At 37.7% G+C, this 27750-nt stretch overlaps 1 protein-coding gene across 2 annotated transcripts in view; it reads right to left on the bottom strand.

Annotated features, from left to right (window-relative positions):
• Positions 1 to 27750, bottom strand: part of MED13 (mediator complex subunit 13) — a 59498-nt gene that overhangs the window by 12108 nt on the left and 19640 nt on the right. Inside the window, exons 4-17 of one of the 2 annotated variants that reach the window (XM_074845831.1) lie at positions 19161 to 19306; positions 17887 to 18084; positions 16783 to 16977; positions 15690 to 15852; positions 15285 to 15395; positions 12605 to 13288; positions 8464 to 8680; positions 7452 to 7536; positions 6964 to 7085; positions 5667 to 5757; positions 5281 to 5495; positions 4635 to 4831; positions 2493 to 3409; positions 879 to 1046 (exon numbers count right to left, since the gene is read on the bottom strand). In XM_074845831.1, coding sequence (XP_074701932.1) covers positions 879 to 1046; positions 2493 to 3409; positions 4635 to 4831; positions 5281 to 5495; positions 5667 to 5757; positions 6964 to 7085; positions 7452 to 7536; positions 8464 to 8680; positions 12605 to 13288; positions 15285 to 15395; positions 15690 to 15852; positions 16783 to 16977; positions 17887 to 18084; positions 19161 to 19306 — 3509 coding nt within the window. Of the gene's footprint in view, positions 1 to 878; positions 1047 to 2492; positions 3410 to 4634; positions 4832 to 5280; positions 5496 to 5666; positions 5758 to 6963; positions 7086 to 7451; positions 7537 to 8463; positions 8681 to 12604; positions 13289 to 15284; positions 15396 to 15689; positions 15853 to 16782; positions 16978 to 17886; positions 18085 to 18661; positions 18750 to 19160; positions 19307 to 27750 lie in introns of those variants that run through there. The other variant, XM_074845832.1, reaches the window with a different exon arrangement.

Raw genomic sequence — 27750 nt, 5'->3', positions numbered from 1 at the left:
AGGAAGAAGTTCTACAGTTGTTTAGCTGTCTATATATCAATAGAAATATCAGGAACAGATCTTTACTGTCCAGGAAGCCTTCCCACAAAGTGATCAAAAAGAGGTGGAAACAATGTAAATAGTCTAAACAGAGATGTAAAGGACCACAGAAGGAAAAAAAAACAAACCAAAACAAAAAAACACCACACCACCAACTTAAAACCATGCATTTACATGTACCCTAAATATATAATTACCATGTTCTAAATATAGCTACAAAAGACCTGCTGGTGAAAGGTCACTCTTCCACATAGTGGTAAATCAATCTCATATGCTAATGAAGTCAGTTTCAATCTTGAGTGCACAAAATTTACCTTGTATCTGTAAATGTGCATCACGTGTTGGCCACTCCAAATATTTATCACAGACAACACACTTGATAACCTCAGATCTTCCACACAGGTCTGAAACTACTGAGCAATAAAGCACACTTTTTCTAGCATTTCAAAGCTAGTATTTTTAACTACGCTATTTTTAGAGTAATTAAAGAGGAGCAATTCTTTTGAGTAAAAAAACCCACAGAACAATCACTGTTTTTAACATTAAATTCATCTTTGCAATTTCAGTGCCTCACTTGGAGAAGTGTCAGGTGTATATAAACAGTGCAATTGAAGCTGTTCATTTTAAATACACATCTAATTCATTTACTGTTTTAAGTAATGTAAGTATTTTCTGTTTTTCTAAAGAGAAGAATTCTCCCCTGTCTAATAGCTCTTGTTAGTTTAAAGAAAGGTCAAATGCTGTTTCGAATTCCAATAGCCTGAGCAGCATCCAGACACTGAGGTTTGGTGGTCGGATCAAGCAGAGATTAACAGACAGGAGTCTACACAGCAGTTTACCGTAAGAGCCTCTGCCAGCCATTTTGTGAAACTGTTGCCATGTGAGGGGGCCTTGCACACCCCAAGACCGGACTGTTCGCTTTTTCTGAATTGCATCCTGAAGAACTGGCTGGAGCGAGAGGAGCATACGAAGGATGTCCTGGGAACACTGCATGCTCACATCCACAACTGAAAGCACAAAAAAATTGTCAAGGCCTACTGCAGCAACAGGATACAATAAAGCCCTCCACAGATGACCCAGAATCCTAAACCACCTTGATGTTGAACAAAGTCACTCTCTTCAGAAACATACACGCAGGTCACCCAAAGGCCATGATATAAAAAGTTAAGCACAGGGATTTAGAGTTCTCCCTCTTCCCTTCTCAGCCACTTATAAAAAACACACGCAGATTTTCTTTTTTTCCCCCCCCCCGTAGAGTTTTTTTCCCATAAAAGCCTTACCATCTTACGATTTAAGCTAAGGGAAAAAACCCTAAAATTTAAAAAAACCAAGCCCAAAACAAAACACAAACAAACAAGTTGTACAACCCCTTAAACTACAGGATTTTCCCTCCAAATAAAGGAGTGTTAGGCAGACTGCCACCCAGTGCTCACTTCACAGAAGTCAAGGGAAGCCTCAGTCACAGCCCATTTCATCAGCTTGCCACCACTATGCCATTTACTGCACAGTGTCTAAGAATAAAAAGCCGACATGAAATTTCGTACTGCTATAATTTCGTAGCCTTCCATTTAAAAGCATTTTTACATCTTTTTATCCTAAATACCAAGGTCACAGTAACACTGAGTCTTCTTCTAGGTGCCTGAAAACATTGCTTTATCTATAGCCTGGGCTTTTAAACTTAATCCCCCACCGATACGCAGAAACCTAGCTGTGTTTTACTGTGAGTCCTCCTCATCCTCATTAACAACTATGAATCGCAGCTAACTGCTATCAGAGTTTCCTATTTCACTATTCACCCTGCTAGAGCTGCTACTTGAAAAGACTATTATTGAGAGAAGTACGCAAATACACGCAATAAAGGGTATTCCGTGAGACAGTGTATCGTTGGTCAGGCCCTAGGAAGACAAATCCAAGGATCTCTGGCAGATCCACCATACAGTGAAGGCTACAATAATGCTTTATTTGCCACACATGCCATTAAACTACCGCCCCCCCCTTAAAGAAGAGGGGGAAGCTGACTGAATCATAGATGTTGTTTAATTCTACCACAGTAGCCTTGACAATACCGTCACCATTTGAACCACCTACACTTCCTATGTACACTCATTCCACAGAGCCTCTGTAGATGCAGTCACCGAAAGCCGCTTTAAAAGAATAAGCCTAATGAAGTGTTGTGGACATTTACTGTGGTCTTACATTACACTTCAAATTTATGTTCGCAATTTACAACTGATGGTAGCCAAGGCCTACGCTCTGCTTGGTGCATGGTACCAACACCGAACGTAAAAGGAATCGTTACTCTGAACATTGTTAAAAGAGAAATTATGCAAGTACACAGGTAGAAGAACAGTCTTAAACATCCTATATTCACACAGGAAAAACAAAAAACAAACCCTTAAAAAAAAAATATTCTTAGGCAGAGAAATAGAAAATAAGCTGTTTTCAACACTTACCATTTCTTTTTGACCAGTGGTGCAAGCAAGTAGTTTTCACAAGTGCTTCATCAACTTTCCCTCCCGACATATTGTCCATGAACTGCCGTCCATGCTCCAAGGCTAAGTAGCAGTCATTGCAACAATCCCTTTCTTCTACACGTACCAGGTTGCTAACTGCACCAACTTTGGGAATGGAATCTTGATCTGCTGCTCCAAACGGTGAGAACAAGTTGGTGCACTGATCCTGCAGTAACAGTATTAACTCATCGGGCAGTTTCTCAGGTTCTTTCAGTCCTCCACTGCCATGTTCAATAGAAGTGGCTCTGAGAGCTTCAAAGCGTTTTTCTGCTTCTTTGCCGCACTCCGTATTACGTCCTAGAATATCCAATTCATCTTCAAGAAACAGTCCAGAACTGTTGCCAAATTTTCTATTCATAACAGCACTGAAACCACAGGTACACCTATACTGGGCCTCTTGTGTTGGATCAGGAATGTAAACTCCAACATCAGCACCTTTGATGTTCATATTGCAAACACATATGCAGCAGCTGTCAAAGTTACAGTCTTTGAAGAGATTCATTACAGACTCTGAGAGGATGAGATTCACATAAAGACTGTGTGCCTCTGGAATGGAAGGCACAGTTGCAGGTTCAACAGAATTAAGCGGTCTACATGTCGATGGTGTGGAAGCTGGTGAGTATAAATCAGAGTTCTCATATTTGACTGAACCCTGTGCGCTTGCAGGTCCACCAGCTCCACGAGGTGTTCGAGGAGTCCTTGGTGTTCGAGGAGTCGGGAAACGAGGGGTGGAAGGAGAAGGGAGAATTCCAGCTCCACTGTTACTGGGAGGTGCACTGCTTGGTGGCATCCCAAACGGAGTATGAGTTTGTGGCGTGTATGCAGGGCCATACTCTTGATCCATAGTGCTTCCATCACTAATAGCAGCCACAAGAAGAAGGAAATACTCTTAAGTACACAACATACTGGTTTTGAAGTTTAAGTCTCAAATTTCTAAAGAAGGACCTTTTAATTAATATTTGCTTTTATAAACTAGTCTTTCATAATTCACAGCAAGATTTTCATTCCCCAAGGAACTTCAAGAGCATTTGTCCTAAATGACTTTGCAGACAAAGTCCCACTGACAGCACCGTTAAAGAATCTTTCCCTGTCTCCTTTCGTCTTTTCCTTTGCACAAAGCTTCCAGGAAACCAGTGTGGTCAGAATAAATTATAAATTCTGTGGTTGTATGGAGTCTAAAGGATACCTTTTTTTTGTTCATGTTTTATTTACACATTGTGTTGACACACACTAGGAAAATATACCAGGTCTATCAACAGCAGATTCAGCTGGATCCATGAGAAAAGTATCACCTGGAAACATTTAACATTTTCTTTCCTAAACAGCTGAGTATCTCCAAAGACCTGTAAGGCTAATGAGACCAGGAAACATATTGCTTGTGAATAACACTAACAGAAGCAATGTCAGTATTTACTCCAAGATTTAATCTTCCTAGAATTTTATCAATAAATACATAGCCTTCTTGTTGCCTAATCCATTTATACCAGCTACTAATGCAGAAGAGAAAGAGGAATAAATATTTTCTTCAAGGAGAACTGCCAGCAAGACCATCACTACCAAATGCAGATTAGAGAAATGCCTACTGCAATACTACTGTTACCAGGCAATGTCACACTGGGCATAGCTTCCAATCAAAGGAAATGTTTTCCTAGTCCCAACACAGCTGAGATTACTGCTATTTAAGAAAATAATTTAAGAAACAGAAGCACCACCTACTAAACCCTTACAGTACCTACAACACTACTGCAAAAACAAAGTCCCAAGTTTATATTTATCTTGATTGTTACCATCTTCATTACTTATTAAAACTGGACTTGCACCATTAAGCTTCCCCAAGAAACCTTTAAATGAGACAACGAATAAAACGTATGCACAGTTAAGAAGCTATTTGAGAAGAGTCTCTTACAGTCAGGTTTAATCGTAAGGATTTTTTTTAAAGACTATCAGTTTTATAAACACAGTGTGCCTTTACAAATACTTCTCATTACAGAATTACCAAACCCAAAACATTTAGGGGTACTTCCTATAGTGTGGATAACTGACCACCTTCCAGAGCTCAAACATCTGCAGCGCAGGTCATACCCATCTTTGATGAATGGCATGGCAGGTCCTGGAGGAAGTAAATCCAACTTTCCCACAGTCCAACTCTGGCGATAAATGCATTCTTCTGGCAGTTTGATGGCAGGAAGACACTGGCTGGGAAGTGTCTTCAGTGGTGCAAACATGGAACATCCCACTAAAGCTTGACAATTCTCAGGTTTATAAACATAAGAATAATCCTAGAAGTTAGACATAGTAAAGCATCAGCACGTAAATTAGATCACTTCAGCAATTAAAATGCTTCTCAAAAAAATGAGTGACTAAGTTCAAGCAGTAGTTCTTTAATATTAAATCCTGATATAGCTGCAAAAGAGAAAGTCAGACTTATACACACATCATTCTTACCCCATGGTTCTCCAAAAAGCAATATGCCAGCACAAAACAATGAACTACAATTACTGAAATGTAGTTTCAGCTTACTAATGGCTAATTATGTATTACTCTTTCCTAAAGTTTAAGTGATAAAATGCTGTATACTATTTACTAGAATGTGCATTACTTAGCCCAGTATAATGCAGGACACAAGTTACAAATTGTACTTGATGTCCTGCAGTTCCTATTCAGGATTAAGTAATAAACTGAACAACAATCATTACAAACATTTATCAGGATTATCAGGACTACCTACCTTTATTTCAGCAGGTTTGGGACTGCAGAAGCCCTCATCTACTTCAATTCTGAACTGAGCTCCCACACTAGAGCTATTCCCTTCAAGTACTGTTCCTCCAAGTGTAGTGTCCATGCTGCCATATTCCTTATTATTCATGTTCATTGGAGAAAATCCCATAATATGTTGTTCCAATGAAGGTGGAGTTGGATACATTTTATGGAGATCTGCAGTGCCTATTTTCAGATTAGAAGGAGGCTTTAGAGCATGAAAACATTCTGAAGTATTTCCTTTGTCTTCAAATTTTAGTAGGGCAAGTGAAGCGTATGTTTCCAAATTCCCACAACATATTAGCAATCAAATGTTTAGAGCTAGTATTCCATTTAGAAAAAACAAATAAAGCTTACTTATGCATGACAGTGGGTCTAGATTTCCTGCTTTTGCCTCTTTGCAGTTGGATTTGTCATCAGCACCGTTCACTGTTCTTTTAGATCCAGGCTAAGAAAAAAAGTATTGTAATAAAATCACTTCAGACGTGAACAAAAGTTGAAATTTCCTGTTAGCAGGAAATATGATATGCAGTGGACATACAAAGCTGAGACTTTGTATAATATTTAGAAAAATTAAAATAAATCAGAAGCCCAATGCTAGTAGTTGGGGTTACACTTGTCCTCCCTTAATATTTGTAACTCAGAGAATGCTCTCCCATCAAGTCATGATGCTATTAAAATGAAAGACCAGTTACAAAATAACTCTCAGCCTGTTAGCAGACATATTAAAAAAGCTAAATTGGGCTGCCCACAATCTATCAGAAAAAACATACACACTCCCAAAGCCATGCTAACATTACTGATGTTACCACATGAACAGGAATAGAAAAGAGAGAGAAACACAAATCCTGGAACAAGAGGTACAGGGAAGAATAGCTGTTGAAATTAAAAGAACAAGAGATATTTTACAATGTTTAGACAGTACTAAAGTCTATAGAAAATAAGAGTCTTCATGTTTAAGAGCAAATACGCTTGCTTTATATAATGATGACCTTTGATGGCTATTAAGATCCCTCAGCCCTTACTCAGCTACAGCTCCCATTAAAGTTGATGGGCATTTTGTCTGGGTAAGGGGATTTAGAATTAAGCATGAAACAAAGTACAGTTCAGAAAAGACAACTGATTACGAACAGTATTGAAATAGAAACTGGAAAGATAATGGATTCAGAGCCATCAGAGACTGCAAGAGAAACTGTTCCAAGATAATAGCTGCTTCATTGCAGCAGCTATTATTTGGCAGAAAGTCCACATGTTTAAATGCCTCTTCTCTTTCAGAAGTTCTTGTTTTGTTTCAGTATTACCTTTATTGACTACTTAAACAGAACCTAGACCATAGGAAAAGAGCACTAAGTACCACTGCTAAATCTGTAAAATTAGAACTAAAGTATATTCAAGAAGCATATACTGTCTGGTTAGTAAGGATAAAAGATCAAAAGCTTGTTTGTATCAAAAATATGGTTGTATGAGTCAACCAGAACAGTACATCTGCTATAGAGGAGCCACCGCACTTGCTTATATGCATGTTTTGCAACCTCTCCTAGAGACGCCAAAAAGAAAAAAAAAACAAACAACAAAAAACAAAACCACAAAAAGACATACTGGTTCCTTGCAGGTTTTTGTCTAGCAGCTGTCATTACTTTTGCACATCACTTACTGTTAGTTCATCTTCATCAGAATTGAAGAGATTGTCAAGGTCAGTATAAGAGACCACTAAATCTGTTTCATGGAACAGGCTAGTCGATGCAGTGCGAGCATGAGCAGCAATACGTTGGGCATCTATAAAGGAAAACAAACATTACAAAAACATTGATACTATATATTTATTAAAAATATAAAGACATCTTAAGAACTATTTCCACAGCTTGGGGGGGGGAAAAAAAAGTATGTTCTCAGTTCCACTCAACTATCTTAGACATAAGTGAGGTCCCTTCAATTTTATAACATTTGGATTTTATAGTCAACATTCATTCACAAGGTGCAACAAAGAAAATGTGTTCCAAGCAGATTCCTAATTCTGAAGGGACAGGGAAATACAAAAACCATAAAGTTAAAACTTAGTAGCCTATTAGAATCTGTTGACAATTCAAGAAATCATTAATATAGCACAATTAAAAGAGAAGGAAAGAAAAAAAGTCTCTTTACCTTGCTTGACAGAAGGACTAAATAGAGACATAGCATCCTCTCCTTCATGGGATAAAACTGTAACACTAGATGTCCCATCCTCAGCCTATTAAAAAAAAAAAAAGGCAGAAAAGTTTGCTTAAATTAACAGGGGGGATGGGGGCATTTTATCTCCCTATAGGAATTCTTGTCTGTCTCGGAAGTATCAAGTTCTCATTAGCCTGCCAGCTCAGCAAGGTGCAGTCTGGGGGTCTGGGTAGTGGTACTTGCTCAGGGAGAAGGAAGCTTGGAATACAGACAACGTGCTAGCAACACGCAGATGATGAGCACAGATAAGAATGTAAGTCTTAGGGTTTGTGTTGGGAATAAATTTAAAAAGCAAGCTGTGGGTTCTTGCTACAACACCTTATTGAAAAAACACTTGCCATCAAATGCAATACATTAACTAGACTAGTTATTGAATGAAACTCTCGATACCAAGAGTTCATACACACACAACTAGTCCTAATAAGCAAATTTATCTCATATACAAGCTCCCAAGGCAGTCATATTTTCTCCTTTTTTGGAGGGTGTACTTTTGTTTTAAGCAGAAGCCTCATATAGTTGGTACTGGCTAAAGCACAAGAAAAAAAAAATATTCAATTCATTGTCCAGGCAACTAGTCAGAGTTCACCTGACCTACCCCCAACCTTTCCACACATGAACAAAGCACTTTCCTTGTTCTTCCTGTCTTCCCCAAGCAGCTGCCATCACCCATTTCTACAGAAAGGTGACTGAGCCAGATTGGTTTTGTTCTGATCCAGCAGTGCTCTCCCAGTGTAAGCCCTAAACCCTAATGCAACAGCACCATCAGTGTGCCAAAAGATTTTACGTGTAGTTAGAAGCATGCTGCATAATTTTATTGATCATTTCTGCTAGAATACAATTTTTAATGTACTTCTAAAAACACAAAGAAGGATTTAAATTATATTTGGTGACTAAAGCAATTTGTTTTAATCTCATCACTGATTTGTATCCTCAGTCCTTTACTCACCTTGTGTTTCTTCACAGCTTCCCTCTCAATGTTCTGCCTATCTTTTTTACTATCAGGAAATAAGAATTCCACATCACCATCAACAAAGGCATAAGGATCGATTTCAGGCTCCTGGTCAGCTTCCATCGCTACTGCTGCTAGGTATTGGTTTTTACTCTGATACTGTTGCACCAGTTCATCTGAAACCTTTAAAGGTTTCCTACATTGCACCATTAATCTGAACAGAAGAAAAATAAAAATCACAAAATATTATTTATCATTTACTATGTGGAAATATTTTTGCTATCACACAGTCTTTACAAGAACAACTTCATCTTCCCATCCCACTTTCTTCCTTTCCACCCCAGCTTCAGAAAACTTTTTGGGAAAAAAGATTAAATCATTAGTCATTTAATATAACCTCCTTACACACACCAGATACAGCAGTGTGATTCATTCTGCCCATCTCTCCTCAAGCCCTGTCAATTCAGATAAAGATTAGTAATTTATCCCAGGTAGTAGCTGTCATTTGTTATAAATTACTAATGTATTAAGCTATCTATATCACTAAAAGAAACTCACCAGTTTAAGAAATTACTCATTGCCATTCCCCATCCATGTCCAAACAAATGATCAGGAAGAAGTGATTAAACCTCAATTTTGCGTATTTTAAGAATCTACTTCCAGAACATTTAATTCATTTAAATGTAGAAAATATGCCAACCCTCCCAACACCTGGCTGTGTCTAACACAACACACAGACCAACAGTGCTGTACACAAAGCCTGGCTATCCAAAATGCCCAAGCAATAACCACTACTAACGCACACAAATGCCACTATGTTCAGTAGTTATTTATATCACTTCTATCGATACAATCAAAGCTTGCAACACACCAATATCTAATTTACTAATGAGAATAATAAACACACATTTGCCTTTGTCAGCATTTTTCTTTTCTTAACATTTGGAGCCAAAAATGGAGTTGGTAAGTACACAGAAATTTAGTTATCAGGGTTATTAGTTTCACAGATACAACATTGCACCAGCAAAAAGATACTGGCAAGCAGAAAATGATGTTATGATTATTAACTACACACATGCCCCTCTACCTTCTGCCCCTAAATAAACTTTATTTTACATATCCCGGTGTACGAGAGGCACCATGTGAGGAAGGTATTCCTTCAAACAAGACACGTATCTCAGGAGTGTCAGACTAATGTAGGTACACAACTCCTTCTTGCTCCCGAGAACCTCCCCCTTCCTCCCAAACAGCAACAGAATGACCAGTGAGAAGCATTTACAGAAGTCTCAGGCATTAAAAGGAAAAGGGACCTTGCAAGGATGAAGGTTACAGAGGGATACTTCGAGTCCAAACACAGGCTCCAACATATCTATTCTTTCCCTTCTCAAGCCTCTAGCCAAACAGAAATTCTGTCCCGTAAGAAATGAACGTGTCTCACAATTAGTAGGGCTTGTTTTTGACAGCCTAGACACAGACACTAACCTGTAGTTTAGAATAAGATAGGCTTACATTTCTCCTCTGAGAGACCAGAAAGAAAAGTGTGATACAGAACAAATCAAAAGAGATGAACCTGAACCTGGGAGCCCTCCTCGCTGCCTTGTACATCCCTGTCAACTACATGGCATGAGAAAGGACACAGAAACAGTTCTACTTTGTCAAAAGATCTCCTAGGAATAATCTTTCCAAAGAAACACCTCACAGCCAACAACACTGTCAAATCCACCCATGCTCAATAAAACCCTGTGTTTAGGCGTGCCCATCACAGCACAACTGCCCCAGACAACAGTGCAATGGGTGTGGCTTTGTGTCAAACACCTCGGCATTTATGTCTGGAGCAGCACTCAATGGAGTTGAGAATTTCCTCTTTTCTAAATCCTGAAAAAATTACCATCAGAAAAAAAGAGATGGGAATGACTTTCTAGGAACAAGGAATTAAACACCAAGAAAAACACATAACAAAAGCAAGCAGCAGTTTCCAGCATTTTTGACCACCAAAGAGGAAGAGAAGTTAATAGCCAGATACTCTGGGGAAAAAAAATATGTTCAGTAAGTTGTTACATCAAACTAGAAGCCATACAAGGAAAGACTAGGTCTTGAACAGGAAAAAAAGAAAGTTTTGAAGTAGAGCATATCTTTCACTGTCTGGTCGGCTGAAATGAATTCAAGGCAAAAAAAAGCACTAAAAATCCTACAAATGCACATCTTGAAAGAGTCGAGACATGCACTAGCTAATGTAACTCTTAAACAGTGAACACAAAAGATATGGCTAAGAAAATGTGTACAAGAACAGACCAACAGCTACAGCATATTTACTACTTCTCACAGCTTTCCTACGCAGCAAAGTCAATGTGACTGCCATCAGTGGCTTTCCACTGCCAGCAGCGAAACAGAAAATCAACACTGAAATTTCAGTCTTGTAAGTAGCTGCTTCAACTCTTCTACTACAAATTAAGTACACTACCTCCTAAAAAACAAAAACAAGGAGAAAAAAAACTCAATTTAATTTGATACTGGTCACATTTAAGAGCCTCCTTTCACAAGAGTTAAAAAATAACTTTGGAGCAAAAATAATCAACAGCAAGTGAGCTGACAGAGGCAACTCTGGGGGCATTCAAGATGCATTTTTGTAATCCCTCGATCACAACCCTAAGCCAAAGTTTGTCACCTCTGCATCCAGGTCCCGCTCATGTTAACTTTAGACTGCTATTAGCAAGCCCTGTCAGCACCTCTTGCTTCCCATTACCATCCTTCTCCTGCAGCATGGCCTCACAAGGAAGCGGTGTAAAAGATGGATGACTGAAAAAATTTCTTTCGCAGTACAACAGCAAAGGAGACAACCCAGAAGGCCAAGTGGTTTTGTTTCAGGTTTTTTGTTCCTATGGGGTCTTTTTTTGGTTTGGTGGTGGGTTTGGGGATTTTTTTTTTTGGTGGTGAGGTCTTCTTTTGGGGAGTTTGTTTTTGCTTTAATTGGTAAAGAAAATCCATGTCAATTCATTCTGCAGTAAAACAGAGCTCAAATATAAGTTTTAGTATTAAAACCACTGGCGTTATTCTTTTCCTCCATTGCCTCTAAGCTCCATAATTTATTAAAAGAGGCAGTATCAAAAAAATGACCAATTCCTTTATCCTGATTGGAACAGATAGCAGCAGAGTAGACCATTTTAAAACCTGGCACAAGATAACACAAGCTTTCAAAAATAAATTCTATTTATTCAACAAAACCCCATTTTAAAATAACTATAGATGACACATACTTTATTTCAAGACAATATTCGCTTATGTTACTTATTTTATTCAATTTTAAATATTCTCAAATGTATTTCCTGTAACTCCAAGGCTGAGGCTCTAACAAGGATCTAGTCTATCACAATATTTCAAGTTAGACAAGCTTTGTTTAATGAACGAGGTTTCCCATATGACCTGAGGTCCAAGAGCAGTAACAGTAGACACATCAGTCACTTTTCTTTGAATGATAACCTCAAATTTTTAAGCCTTTTGAACAACACCACAGAGAATGCACCATGCACAAGAACACCAGTTTATGTTACTTATTCCAAAGAGAAATTTCCGATATTAGAAAGTAGTTGCAGCCTACATTAAATTTAACATCTTCCAGAAAACCCGATTAGTTTTCCTCATTGTTCCCATCAGTCATTTAAATTCCAGCTTTCAAAATCCAAGAGCTCTTTGAATAAAGAGCAGGACTGAGATAGAAGAAACTTTAACAGGATAAACCTGCAGCTGAGACCATCCAAGTATTAAAATAAGAAAGTTTCTGATTTGGTTTGGAGACAGGGGGGACACTAAGTCCCGAATAGGCATAATGTGGCTACAGATTAACTTTACAGTAGAAAAATAAACTTCATGGCCATCTGCTAAATCAGATTTCTAATGAGAAAAAGCCTTAAAGTCTTACTACATATTTGACTGTGCTTCATGCTCACATTTCACAAGTATTATCTTCTTGTATACGGGCAGCACAGATAGTTATGCTCACACACTCAGCATTACTGCTCGAGCTGATGAGAACAACACTATGCTTTAGTGACAAGCTTGCTTATAACGAGAAACTACTGCCTTTAGCCTTTCAGCTACCTCACCTTCTCGCATTATTACTATAGTATTAAGCACTACTTACTCTGTAACTGATGTTACGTTTTCCTGTCCAGCAGGTATTACTGGATCATCTCTCAATTTATCATTTGGAAGCTGAGGTGGTAAGAATTCCACATCCTTTTTCTTTGGAACTTTATAATACTTCCAAGTAGTATCAGCTTCATCTTCCTCCAAATTCACTGCAGTACCAACATACATTGTAGGCTCTATAACTTCAGGAAATTGAGCTGGAAACGGCTGAGACAAGCCATCAAGTCTGTCTTCCATTGTTTTTGTGGGAACCAAGGGGTCTGGTGTTGGCATCTGGTAGAAGTGTTGACTCTGAGGAGTAGAGGGAGCTTTAGCTACCCCTTCATCAACTACATCACACGGGTGAGGACTAAGTGGTGGTGGCTGAGGTGAACTTGCCATTTCAGCATTATGCATCTGAGGAGTCTTTGCTACATCATTAGTTCGGATATTTGAAAATCTCACTTGACTGTCTGGCGCAGTCATCACAAGCCTCTGACTCGCCGAATCCGCCTCCATGGCAACATCATCACTGATAGATACACGATGATGAAAAGGAGTCAAAGGGCGTTTCTGTGGCTTATCCCCTTTGTCTTGCTTCTCATTTGTCTTGTGCTTTGGAGCTGCTTGCTGTTGTTGGCCCACAGGTGGTGCCTGCCCCTGTTGACCTGAATTTCTTGGTTTGAGATTTTTGTGCCTGCAGAATTAATACAGGGGAAAATACTTCACATTAATCTTTCAAATATGCCTATCAGGTCCTTTTTCACTAGATAAGAACCTGCTTCTAAGCCATTAAACAGCCGATTATAGAAGTCTGAAACTGATACCACTCCGAAGTGAAGCTGCCTCTTTCTGACCATAACTTAGTTTCAATGACTTGAGTAGCATTGCAAGATTTTAGAATACCATTTCAAAAAACTGGAAAAGCTGTCCTATAAGCTAAACATGCACATAATCCTCATAACTGAAGACAGTATTCTGTAACGGCTTTTAACAAAAATAGTCACATGAACACATTGTTGCTTTTAACTTCTGCCAACACTGATGAATCAGTAGAACAATGTATGAATTAGCAAACAACTTCTTGAATTCAAGCATCAATACTAACCAATAGCACTGTCCAAGTCTCTACGGGTTAAGGAGTGGAAAATTAACATCAAGAATCTAGAAGCCAAGCTCAGTCCTACAAAAGCTATTTTGAAGCTTTCGTAGCTATTTACCTACAAATTTAGCAAGTGTGGAAGAAAACCTCAATGTCTCGACTGCATTAATAGTTAGCTTTTTTCCAGTATAAATGCACTTGAGCTTAAACATTTCATCTTGAAGTCTGAGATGCCAACTTTCTAGATCATCTGACAGAGTGACGGACATGAAATACCAAAGTCTAGAATGAAATGTTTATGATGAAGCTATTGAACTGCATGTACATCCTGCCTGGGAGTTCTTTGTCACTCCTCCATTAGAAAAGTTAAGCAGCATGCAACTTGAATTAAAAAAACAGGGTTAGGCAGGAATAAAAGGTAAGATGTATCAAAATGTATCTTTACTTTAAACTCTCATACACATACACATTTTTCACCACTTAGAATTCAAAATACAGAGAACAATACGGGGTTTTAAGCCTGCAATTTCTCTTCAGGCAACTGCATATTTCTAATACCCACCTCACATAGTTAATTGATTGTTTTCTCTTAACTAGTGCTATCATATTTAAATTCTCCTTTAACAGAATATTTAATCCTCCTCCGTCTCCCAGCTCTTCTCAGGACAGGTATTTCCACAGAACTTAAATCAACCATTTCAATAAAGGAGGAAAAAATGAATTTCTTTCAAAAATGCTACATCCTTCAGACATTATTGGTTTTTTAATATTCCAATATTCATTGCAAGGTAATCAGGGTAGCATTTAAACCAGAGAAAGCATTTAAATCTTTGCAACACTTCAGTCACCTAAAGATTAGTATTCTGCCATAACTACAGAAATAGAGAATTCCCTGAAATTAATGTTGCCATTTATTTGAAACTGTATTAGCAGTCTGTGTCATTGCACGGTTTCAAAACAAAAGTCATAACAAAAACTGGAAGTTAAATCCAGACTTTCCCCCTGTGTTTCGATTCTTTTTTTTTTTTCCCCAGCTAATAGAAAAAACATATGCTGGCAATCAACTCTCAGAAAAGCAGTTTCATATACAGACACCCATGGAATGCCGTATTTCCCCAAAAGTAAAGCAGGTTTGGGTGGGGGTTTTTTTATATTCATCAAGACACAATGCTACAATCATCTTGCTGTTGATGAACAGCTTTCTTCCTTCAAGGCTGATGCCACAACCCTCCAGAAAAAGTTCTCCGTTCCTAAATAATTCCTAATAAACAGGCATTCCCTTTCCATTGCAGCCCAAGAAAGTTGCCCATGAGATTGTTTCTACCCATATACAGCCCAAGACTAAGGAATTGTCACTGAACTGCCAGTAGGTCCACTCAGATGATTCACTTGAATAAAACCTCTGCATTATCTTACTGGGCAGAGTTTCAAGACCTACAATGACTTTTAGGATATGAGATACAAATTTTGTTACAGCTTTCCTACAAGCAGCTATCACTTAATTACTCCTAAAGGAGTCATCACGAGCCCTCTCCTGAGCACTTCAATCTCAATGTACGTTGTTGGGCAGCGGGTTTGCCAAGTACCATACCTTGAACAATTGCAATTTGTCCTCTGCGTGGCTTCAACAAAATCCCAGGATGCTACCTTGTCAGGTATCTCTTCATCACACAAGCCATTTGATGTAGCAGAATACTTCCTCCTATGATTCAATATCGGGAGAGTTATTTGAGATCAACATATGTTCTTTCCTTATCTTCTGTCAAACCTCAAAAGCAGTTTTGTGACACAGGATTCAAAGGATTATAAGTAGCCTTTTACTAACACAGACTGAGAACTAAAGGTACTAGTTAGGAAAAAATTAATTTCTTTAAAATGTTTTATTACTAAGAGTAAAGTACCTTCTACTAGCAGTCACAGCATCTTTGACAGAACTTTCTACAACAAATACACAGGATACCATGAGGGTTTTTAGCTTGACAAAATGGGTACGTACTTGTTCTGTGCTCTGTTCATATTGCATTCTTGCCAAACTCTGTCCACCACTTGATTGGCTAGCTTCCTAGGTATTTTGCCACCATGATGGCTAGTACTGTCAGAGATAAATCCATCAGAAACTGAAGAAAACTTCACCCATTTCTGGGCAGATTGAGCATCAACTGAAAAGCAGCACCAGAGGAAACAGTTTTAGGCAATGAGGCGATACCCTCACAACCACTATTACTCCAATACAACCACCACAGGAACATCTTGGAAAGAAAAGTGTCTTCTTAACTCAATGTTAAGAAATAAAAACAAATCGAAAATTTAGGTATAGTAGTTGATTGTTATAATATGGTTCCCTCTCATAAGGAAAAAAGAAAAAAGAAAAAAGCACCATATATGATTATGTTATAGCTGGGCTGGCTATTCCTTACCTTCCAAGAAACTACAGATCTGAAAAAGAAAATAACTTGAACAAAGCTACCTGTTAGCAAATTTAACAGTATTATTAAAAAAAAAAAAAGGGCCAAACTAATGTAACAGAAGACCTTGGGGGGAAAAAACCAATCAAAACCTCTTCTGCACAAGAAGAACTGTATGTAAAGCCTGAAACTATCAGTGAGCCTTACATGCTTTGACTTAAAGACGTTTACCACAACCACTATTCACACGCACACAGCCTTACTGGAAACTTAACTACAAGGAATCTTCCTCAGACTGTGAAAAAGGCTGAAAACATCACCTTGCTCACTAATGACTGAGATGCACAATAAATGCCAGAATGCATACATGCACACAAACACACAGAGCAGGGAAAAAAAACCCACAAACCCAAAACCAAAAACTTGACCATGGAAATTTAAAGTAGAGATAACAACATCAGGTACAAAAGCAGTCCTCGTTTCACCAACCTACAAAAGTGCTGGAGTCAATTTAGCCCACAATAAAAACTGGTTTTACTACAACAGACTAATGACTAAAGAAATGTGATTTTTGGTAACAAGTCAGTTGTCCAGAGAACATCTGAATCCTTTCCAAACACTGCTAGATTTAAAAGAGAAGCCATCAAAATGACTTCCCACACGCAGAAGCTAATTTTATTATACCTGTTTGAACTTCCTCTGGGGATGTCGGTGGAGTCAGAGTTACTGAAGACATGGCAGGATCTCTTGTGGAAGCAGGCACTTGGTGGACACCCAAGCAAGTAGTTGAACAGTGAGATGCCCCTACAGTACTAGGAGCAGGGATGTCTGTCTGAGGAACCAGAACGAAGCACGCTGGGTACACCATTCGCACACCAGCTGAGAAAAGAAGAGCAAGTTGATTTTACAGTTGTTTACTAAAAACTTACATTTAAAGTAATCAACAAATGGATCAGTTTACCAGTCACTCACAAGTTTACCTGCCCTTTCCACCTACTAAAGCATTATCCTTGGACAAAAAGTCTCTGTTGTCACCCTCATCATTAGTTTATGATTTGCTTTATACAGAAGATTTGGGTGAATGAATAAAAAGGGGTTTGTATATGCAGGGACAGCCTTGGCATCTACATGCTACCACCTGCTTCTATCATTTTGTCTTATAAAGAAAACTGAGAACATACTTTTTAGTATCACGTAAAACTGACAATATTCCCATCATCACCAGGGTCTCCAGCTATCACTGCAATACAAGCTTGTAACACTCGTTACAGAGATACGATTACATTAGTTGGCAAATCAAAGGTCAATAGCCCACAGCAGAGGAACAAACTACTGCGTCCCAGGGGCTTAGATTTTAGGAACAGCAGCAGATAAATGTAGTGCCCGAGTACATTAAGTTCTCCAGGACCGTGGTTTTGAAGACATCCCTGAAAGGCACATCTGTTCCGTTTGAATCTGCACAGAATCTGAAACAGTACAACGTGCTTTTGATGCATCTCAGATGTCAACCGTGACACTCTAGGGTTTTTTGATTATTGTTTTTTTTAATTTATTTTTAAAATAATCTTGCTTCTCAGGGCACATCAAGACAAACACCTCCTACTAATAGGTCAGCAAAACCCACTTTAAGCAGCAACTCATTTTGGATAGAACTGAGCATTAAACAGAAAAAAAAAAGACCAACAGCAGTTGCAAAAAGAGTAAAACGGGGTCACTTTTGCATTCAGAATTTTGCAGACCAAACGGGCCAGTTTATTTCAGTAATTAAAAGGTATTCAGAGCACTCACCAACAAGGACTTCAACAGCAGCTAAAGAATCATCCTCCCAGTCCATTTCTTCTTGTTTTTCCTCAGATCCCTCCTTCAAGTTAGATGTGACAGGATAGAATTGTTTCCATTCACCAATAAGCTTTTTTGTCGATGAATCAGAAAGCTTGAATGACTGCCCTGTGAGCGTGCCATTTAATCCAAAGGGACTTAGAATAACTAAAAAGATACATAAAAATACGTTGGAGATTATATCTAACCAAAATTCACTCTTCCCCACTCAAACAGGATTACTGTTATTTCAGCCACACCAAACAAACAACTTACCATCGGTAAGTCAGAATGCACCCTAATCACATTTTACTACACTGCCTAAGTTGTTGGTAATAGGTACACACTGTTAAAGGGATGTGTACTGTAAGAATCAAGGTACCACAACAACAATTACAAATTAATCTACTTAAACAAGCAACGAGCAAGTTTTCATCTTGGCTAGCAAGGGAGTCTCTAACACACAGGTAGGATAAAGACACACTGTTTCAAATTCTGACAGAGTTAAGGTGTTTCCTCATCCCTTCATTCTGCTTGGTACAGTTAAAACAACAATGTATATACAGGGAAGTACTCTGTTTCTTGTTTAGTCTTGTTCATATTAGGAAAGCACAGCTGCTGTTAAAATTGCATTCAAAAAAAGCAAGTTTGGACACTGAACATTAATAAAGAAGGGCAGTGTGTGGTCATGCAGGAAAACTGATTTCTGTAGCCAACACACGTATGTCTAAGACAGTGAACTAACCAGACTCAGGCCCCATCACTCCTTTGTCTTCCAGAGCATAGCCTGCATCTGCTGGTGGAACCAAAGGAATTTACAGGCAAGGAAAAGCCAAATAAAAGAAGGGGTAAGGGAGTGAATAGGTTAAGTATGTTGAGTCAGAAATGGATTTCTAAAAGAAGAGTCAATGAAGATATGTGGTGGTTATAAAGCTTGTTGAACAAGCAAAATGTTTAAGTCACCAATAGGACAGCACTTAGAAATTAAGTTTATTGTGTCATGAAGACAAATTATTTGGCTACATGCCAAGAGATGAAAATGGAAATCATCCACCTGCAGAAGAGCTGAGACACCAACTGGCTTCTGACTATATCAAGACAGGGGACATGTGGGGAGCACACGTAATCAATACAAAACAGGTATCGCCTCCGCTCCCACTTCCAGTCTTTGCCAGGAGTCCTCATTCTGAGCGACTCAAAGGATTGATTCATTTTAATACTTGCTACTGACTGGCAAAACCTACCTTGAAAAGGGCTGTTAGACTGCTGGGCGAGAGTGAGGTGTTCTTCACTGAGCAGGTACACAGGTTGATGCTGACTGATTTCCACACTGGTGCAAACATTGCTATCTCCATGTAAGAAGAAGGTGAATGAGCAGGACAAGTGCTCGCTGGGAAAGAGAAGTGTGGAGGGTGGAGGGGGTGGAAGGGAGAGAAGGAAAAAAAGAAATTTAAGTATAGAACATAAAATAAGTTGATGGCTTTCTCACTAGTTTGAAGGCATTTCCTCCCAAAATATTCACTAATGAAGTAACCAAAAATCCCTTCTATCTAAATAACAAGGAAATGCTAAATACATGTTCCCTTGGAGCATCTACTCTCCAGCATTAAAACCAAAGATCAGTTAGAAAACAACAGGCACTAAGTTTTCAATCTCTTTAGACTGACACTTCATATTTTAAGGTCTGGAGGAAATGTAAAACACATTTTTTGCAAGACAAAAAATTATAACTTAATAATTTTACATCTTATATATTTAAAACCTATAAAAATGTTTCTGAACATATACTAATTTTAATGAGATCACATCTAGGTTCTCCTGTCACAGATCCATTAAGCAGAAACTCTGGTTTAAGGTTTATATTTAATATTAGCCAACAAGTCACTTATTTAAAAGCAGGAAGAAGAATGGTAACAGCTTTGAGAAGTGCTGGTTTTGTTGGGTTTTTTTAAATTGAATCTTATCTTCAATGCTCTTGAAGCCAATCAAGTAACTAAAAATGAAATCCCATACCTACACACAGAAGGGAAGATACAATCAATTAAAAAAAACACAAACCCAAAGCTTAAGTCATTGTTAAAGTCATTAAAGCAAGTATCATGTTTATTATCAGACGCTTCACTGATAGCTTCTCTCAGTCCAGAGTGTTTTAGAAAAAAAATAAACAGTCCTGTACAGCAAGATACCCCAACAATAAACATAGATCCCTCACATAACTCTGAATTAAATGCTATTTTCACATTGCTGTAGAGTTAGCAACTCCATGAAATCTTCTACCTCCCAAGATCATGCTTCAGAGAATTCCCAATTTTTGCAGCTCTGCTAGCTGTTATTTCATTACAACAATACAGATATCCCCCTGTAAGCACAACTATCAAAATATTTTATTTTTATTTCAATTGATTTCAATTCAGTGGTTTATGTGAAATATATTTTAACAATTTTAATTAAAAGGCAGGAATAGAGCAGGAAGGCAAAAAAAGCAGATCCCTGCCAGGATGCTGCAGAAGCAGTACATCTTCATACCCAGTTCCATCTGAAAAAAACTTTGTTTTCCTTTTTAAAGAAGTTGTACGGGCACAGGAATTTTCAGTTATATTAGCTACAAGTTATCTCAAGTGTCTGCCAGACTAATACACTCCCATAGGAAAAGAACAGATGTTTAACAGCAAGAAGATGCTATTCACATTGGACATTAAATTAGGTCCACCATCTCAGTAATAGAAGAATGAAAGTCAAGGAGAACTTTAAAAGTACTTTATAAACTACTGAACAGAAAATAAATCCTTCTCTGTAAGGAGGGTAGCATCAAGCATCTGCTCAGTCTCCGGAAAAAAAAAAAGAGAAAGAAACAAGTCAAGGGAAACAGACTAAATTCAGTCAGTCAAAATAGCAGATATTAGTGCATTTCTTGCACTAGTTAAGTGGAAAAGACACTCCATGAACTACTGTAGCTTAAGAACACAACACCACTGCTTCTCCCCAGAATAAAATTAGACCCCATCAACTAACACCCAGGATGGTGCATGTCCTCTGACCTCATGAAACACTTGCATTTCTTAGTCTACAGCACAAGAACACAAACCAAGTTTTGCGCTCCTAAAAAAGATACAAGCAGATCTCCAGGGCATGAAGAACTGACAGACTTCAAGCATCTGATCAACCCTATTAAAATGCAATCTCCACCGGTGCCGTTACTGGATATACCTTTAGTGTCATTTCCAAGATGTTTCTTTCCTCCACCAGCAGGTAGATGGTGGGACAGTAAACAGTAAGGAAAAAATACAGTTTCTGGAATTGGCACAGTCCGCTCAGTCTATGAAAATGGAGATAAATCGGTTCACTGAGTCTCACCCCAAAGACTCAAAGAGCAGCCACCAGGGTAGTCACTACAATGAGAAGGAGGCTACAGCATTAAATACATGGCTTTGCCTACCAGCAGATTTAAAATTAAGGACCTAAAATGCTTCAAGGATGAGAGAACCCACAAACCATTCAAGGAGGAACAGGAAATGCAGCACATTTTTTATTACAGTAACTTAGAGCAAGCCATGAAGTGAACTCAACAAGGAACTGCTCTACGTGGCTGGCCCTGACTGAAGCATAACAGTTTTCATGGTGCATCAAGTCTGCGGTGGTATGCTGATTCGCTGTTCAATTTTAATTGTGTTTTAGGAACAAAAAAGGCAGGATCCAGACATATGAGTGAATTATCACTATTCACTGACAACTATGTAGCACAACTGCTTCAGTAATGCAGCTCTGGACACAATACTCCCTGCAGAAAAAATACTGCTCAGGAATCCCAGTAAAGTTCGTTTCCAAAAGGCCATGATGATGGAGCTAAGCATCTTGTTGATGTTTTCAAGTTCAAGTGAAGTCACATGGTTAGCAAACACCACTGAATCCCTATATGGAAATCTGATTAAACTTTAATCCTTACGCAAATAGTTGAAGACTAATTTTCAAATTGAATTTTAAAATCATATTGGATGGTTTGAGGTGCAAGAGTGGATAGTGTTCTTGGTTGAGTGACAGATAACAATTTAGAAGCTTAGTGTAAGTGAGGCAAAGCTTAAAAGTAAAAGCACATATTCTTTAAATACACTAAATGCAATTAAGCTATGTCTCTTGTAAACACCACATTATTACACAAATAAAGGGCAGACAATTGTAGCATAATCTGATGGAATTCAAATAAACCAAGACAAAGAGAAGCATCAGCATGATAACAGAAGCATTTCAATTCATTACACTGCAAAACTAGTCCTAAGAAGTAGCAAGGAAAATTCAAGGTCATAATGCAAAAGCCAAAAAAAAAAAAAAAAAACACACCAAAAAAACCCCCAAATTAGAACTCTTTTCTCCCCTCACTCAGCAGGGGAGAAGTTTCCAACAAAATAATAAAATAAGAGAGTAGCCATTGTTGTCACTGACACCATTCAACCAGCTTTGGCATGTAAGCTGCAAGCACACTACTTGTACAGCAGGGAGAGCAGATCTGCTGTGGTACAACACATTCTAGAAAATCCAAACATTATAAATTTACAACCAGAAATAGTGAAAATTTTAAGTGTTAAAAAGCACGATTATGCATACCACCTCAGTTTTTTGTTTCAGTACTTTCAGATGTGCAGCGAAGTGGTTTTACCCACACCACAGGATAATATTGTTTCATAGTAGAAATACATAGTAAAAACAGGGTTGTCCTTAAACTCAAGCTAAGGGACCCAGATTTCCACATGGTACACAGTGTCTCCTGAAAACGAGTCTCTTTAAATGAAAGATTAATATGAAAAGCAAAACTAACACTTTACGACCTCAAACATAACATTAAATTTCTTCCTAGCTAGTCATGCTCAGAAACTGTTTCTTCACATTTAACATCACAATTTCTGTTAGGTTACAAAACTTTAGGAAAGATCAGTGCATGTGAAAATCACAAGAAATACAACGAAGAATCCTAATTTAAAAAAAAAGAAAAATCAAAACCATACTGAAGCTCTTTGCAGGGACATGGAGAAAAGGAAGAAGGAAAAGAACCAGAACTCTAAGTTACTCGATGCCCTTACATACACTGTTTTATGGACTCAGCAAGAAACTCAAACGTGCATAGTTTTTTTGGGTTTTGTTGGGTCGGGTTTTTTTTTGTTGGTTGGTTGGTTTTTTTAAATTAGTACATTCGTACATTCTCCAATTCCTTAAGTTTCCAGAGACTGACTGCTAGTACACAATGCTGCCTCAACCTCTGCTTAGGAGGAATCTTCTCAAACCTTACCACAACCTATTAAAAAAAAAAAAAGTGTATCTCTCTCCCCACCATTTCTTTAAGTCTTTCTCTCCTATTCTCAGTAACTCACCTCACAGCCAAAATCAAGCAAAAAATTCATCTATCACTTTGGGGTAAACAGGCAAATTACCTTTAAAATTCAGTCAAGGACACAGTAACAGAAAGCAAGCTGGTGGTTTCCTGCCTACGAACACAGAGTTCATTCTATGCTTTTATTTGCAGACATTTTTTTAAGTAGCTCAGAAGATCACTAGATAATTTGTGCAGAGCATCTCATGACTGAAATATTTAAAATATACCTATATCTCAACGCTCAGAACTTTTGTCCTGCATGCAGAAAGAATCAGTGAATTCTTTAAGGTGCAAATACAGCAAAAAAAAAAAAAAAAGAAGCTTGTTTTAATCCTTCCCCCCCCCCCCCCCCCTCTTATGTCTTGTATATGCACATGTAACAATACCCGATCTTGGGTATTTTTTGCAGTATTTCTAATAATTCTGTTAAAATTCTGAAAACAAAATCCTGGTTCTCCCAAAAATCTCATTTTTTTGCCTGGCCCTGAATATGAAGTTACTCCATTAGTATTTCTAGTATTTTTAATTTACTTAATTTCATTAGAGGCCCGATCACAGAACTTAAATATCAATAATCCAGTTTCCAACTGATCTCTGAATACAGATGTTATGAAGTGTCATCAGAATGAGCATTCCTTACGAATTTCCATCTGAACACATCAGGATTCAGTCAGAATGAGTTCCAATACTGAAAGCAACTTAAAAAAATAATAATAAAAATAAAATTAAAAAGAAGAGACACTCTTTGGAAGTAATGCTACTTTAAGCAACCTTCAGTCCTCACCCATGCTCCATTAAAATACATTTGTATAAAAAACATTTTTTTTCCCCCATGCTCCCTCTTCACTCTAATCACACAAAACAAAGATGTTTTAGTTTCAGAGACAAAGGATTGATTCTATGTGAAAAGAAACAGAACCTGATGTGGACAATTTCAATATAATTTCTACTTCTACCTTTGTAAGAGAAACCGAGGGGTAGGAGGGGAAGCACACTAAAATTTACATATACATGAGGTTTCTACATCTCCATTAGCAGATTTGAAAATACTTTCTTGATAAAAAGGCAATTAGGTCTGTTTTTTCTCCACATAAGTACTTAGGTAGAGTTTTATATCTTCAAAGTGCTTCACAAACATTAGCTGCATTAGAACCTCACTAATCCACACTTCACTAGATTGCATACTTCAAATCAGCACCACACTACTGCTGAAAGGCAAGGAGACTGCAACATCACAGGCAGCAAGGAAGGCTCGGACTAAAAAAACCTATAGTGCCTTTAATAGCAAATTCAAAAAAGCATCCAATCATTTCAACTGAGAGAATGTTTTTTGTGGGTTTGTTTGTGTTGTTTTTTTTTTTTTTTTAATAATTACATTCTCATATTTTCCTAGATTGACTTTGTAAATTACTTCTGAGTTGAACCAAGAGTGGCTTACCAAGTAAAAGCACTGCTAACCCTACCAAAATATTTACCATATCCGTATAAACTATATACTTTCTACTGCTACTTCCTAGATAAGGAAAATGAATGTTGCAAAGTAAAATTACTGTCCCAGAACTAATGCCTGTCACAATTAGGATTCTACCATTTCCCTTTCAATGGGGTAGAACACACCTTGTTTAAGAGCACAAACACATCAGCTACAATTTTTAAGTCTCTAATTAATATGCAACATTGTTTCAGACTGTTATAAAATGTTTGACAAAAATTGGTACATATTGGCCAGCACCCAGAATCCTTTGGGGCATTTTGACCAAGAATCAATATATCATGACTGGCTGACAACAAATAGCAGCAGCAGCAGCAACAGACCTGAGAGTTCCCAACTGATGCATCATAGCTGCCCAAATAGAAGCTATTTCTCACTACAGACTATTTTGGTATGACACTTTAAATTTAAAGTATCAAAGAAGTTCCTTTTTAAAAGGTGACAGTTGCCTTTTATAGTAAATTCTTGACATGGAGAACACAGTCTTACAATTAAATAGGTTCTTCTGGAAATAAAAATTTAAACAGAAAAAAGTTTTAAGGTGACACACACACACGTATCATGAAGCCCTAAGACCCTTCACATTCCATTGTTTGTTTGTTTTTTTTTTTCCTTTTTCCTTTAACCAGATGGAGAGACACCACTCTAGCAACCAGCATAGGATAGAAAACAAAACATAACTGCCAAAGAATAAGTCTCAGGGAATTACATACCTGACCACATGCTCAACATGCACTACATCGTCCTCTATTCTACGATACATTACACGATACGCTTTGTTCTTTGTCAGGCAACCCTCTAGGGCTCTTCATCATGGAGAAGAAAGAGTGAAGCTGCCAACCCACTTGAGGCTTTCTGAGCTAACAGAAGGAAAGCAGAAGCAGCTCCCTCAAGACAACCCATCTACCACATTTTCTTTGTAAGCGCTTGTTCAGAATAGTTCTTTGTGACTACACACATCTTCCAGGTATAGCCATAACACTGCAATGCACTAACGAAGAGAAGCTTTCTATGCAGCCACCTCCACACCTATGCTGCTTCAATAGCTGATCGGATTTTAAACGCGGCATCTTCAATTTCCACTCGCCATCCATAATCCTGAATTACGAAACTCCACAATCTCAATTCAGACTAGAAAGGAACGGGAAATTAAGTATGCATTTGTTGTAATACACAAAATATTAAATAAGTAAAATACTAAAACCAGATTGTTATATTACACAGCACCAAAAATAATTGCCAGGAAAAGCATTTGGATTTTCTTGATTTAAGAAATGAAAGAAAAAAAAAAACCACAAAGCAAGTACACAAATTGTTTCAATTATTAAATACTTCAGGAGCTTTCTTTGAGTTTTAGTTATTTGGGGGTGGGGGTGTGTTTTGCTTTTGAGCTGCTAGGGGCTGAAGGAAATAGAGGATAAGCTAAATTAGTTGCTAGTTCTCTAGGAAGAACACGCTATCATACATACTCATTACACTGCAGTACTACTTTTTATGATAAGAGTTTGAATCATCATTAATCAATTCACAAACATGCCTTTCTTGCCCTTGGCTACAAGTTCCCCTATAACATCAGAGTTTGTATCAGCCCCATCATGAGATCTGCACTTCCAAGCAGACACAGTGGCATTAATATCCTTAACGTGAAAATGCAAAGAAATCTAAACAAATATACATCTACATTTTCCAGCAAGTTACATATTCTGTATCTTAACACGAAGTAATAAGATCTCAAAATGTAAATACTTCCCTAACTACTGACAAATAGATGGAACAGCTTATATTTTTCTAAGCATCTCTGAGTAACTCCCTATGGTCATGAAGGTAAATATAGCAGAAAGCTGATTTTGATGATAACACAAAGCAAAAAACATAGCTAATAGCAAAGTAGAAAAAAACCTTCCAGTTCAAAGCACATCATTAATGACTACTGTCAAAAGGTTCTCCAAAATATTTTTCACATAGCTGAGGATGTTTTGATTTTAGACCTGTGAGTTAAAAATATTTATTTATTCCATAGCCAAGCTATGTGCACTAAAACAAATACAAAAGTAGCAAGTGACCTGTATTCCAGAATAAGTCATATCCATCTTAAAGACTTCCACATTTTTAAATTAACTTCACTATTAATGAGCTTAGCTTCAGCCCAATAAAAACAAGCTTGGAAAAAAACCCTATTTTTGTACACTACTAAAACTACAGCATGACATCTTACAAAGAAGCAAACCTGATTTTTGCCAGAATGCAACTAGAAGTTTATATATACACACACAAAAAAGTATATACTTCTTCAGATACAACAATTATAAGCAATACTACAAAAAAGAGTTTGCTCATGTTCCTGTATTTCAGAACTTAAATGAGACTAATAAACCTGTCACCTTATATTTTAGCATCCTTTAATTATTGAGGATGCAAATCTCAATTATCTGAACTTGAGCTTTCACAATGAAATGTATGGGTGCTATAACGAATAAGAATCCAGAACATATTTGGAAAATGGAGAATAGCTAGACATTACTCTATTTCAAAGACAGTGTAACAGCTTCCAATGTATTGCTCTTTCCCATTCTGAAACATTTACAAACATCTTAAGCCAGATTTTTTCAAAGTTCAAAATTGAAATGCATTATAAAATTTTCATTTAACAAAATCTGAATTATCTCTATGGTTTTTGTATTATTTCATTGTTCAGTGAACAAAAAGAGCATAGATTTATTGCTGAAAGCTAAAAACCACGAGCCATATCTTTTTTTCATTTTTCCTGATGATCCAACTACCACTGTAACTTAAGCTAAATAAGAGAAAACTGCTTTGTGATGTAAAGTGCTAAATTTGTCTGCTTGTAGTCTCTGTAGCAACCCAATATTCCAAAGAGACAATCATGTGATCAATGCTCTCAGCTCCTGCTGTTTATCCTGCACTGTCCTACTTACAGCAGCTCTCAATTCCAGCTGTCTACAGTAAAAGGAAAAACATC

Source organism: Strix aluco, chromosome 19, assembly GCF_031877795.1.
Source record: "Strix aluco isolate bStrAlu1 chromosome 19, bStrAlu1.hap1, whole genome shotgun sequence".
Classification (NCBI taxonomy): Eukaryota; Metazoa; Chordata; class Aves; order Strigiformes; family Strigidae; genus Strix; species Strix aluco.
Note: the sequence above shows the minus strand (reverse complement) of the source record. Positions and strands in the feature narration are given on the sequence as shown.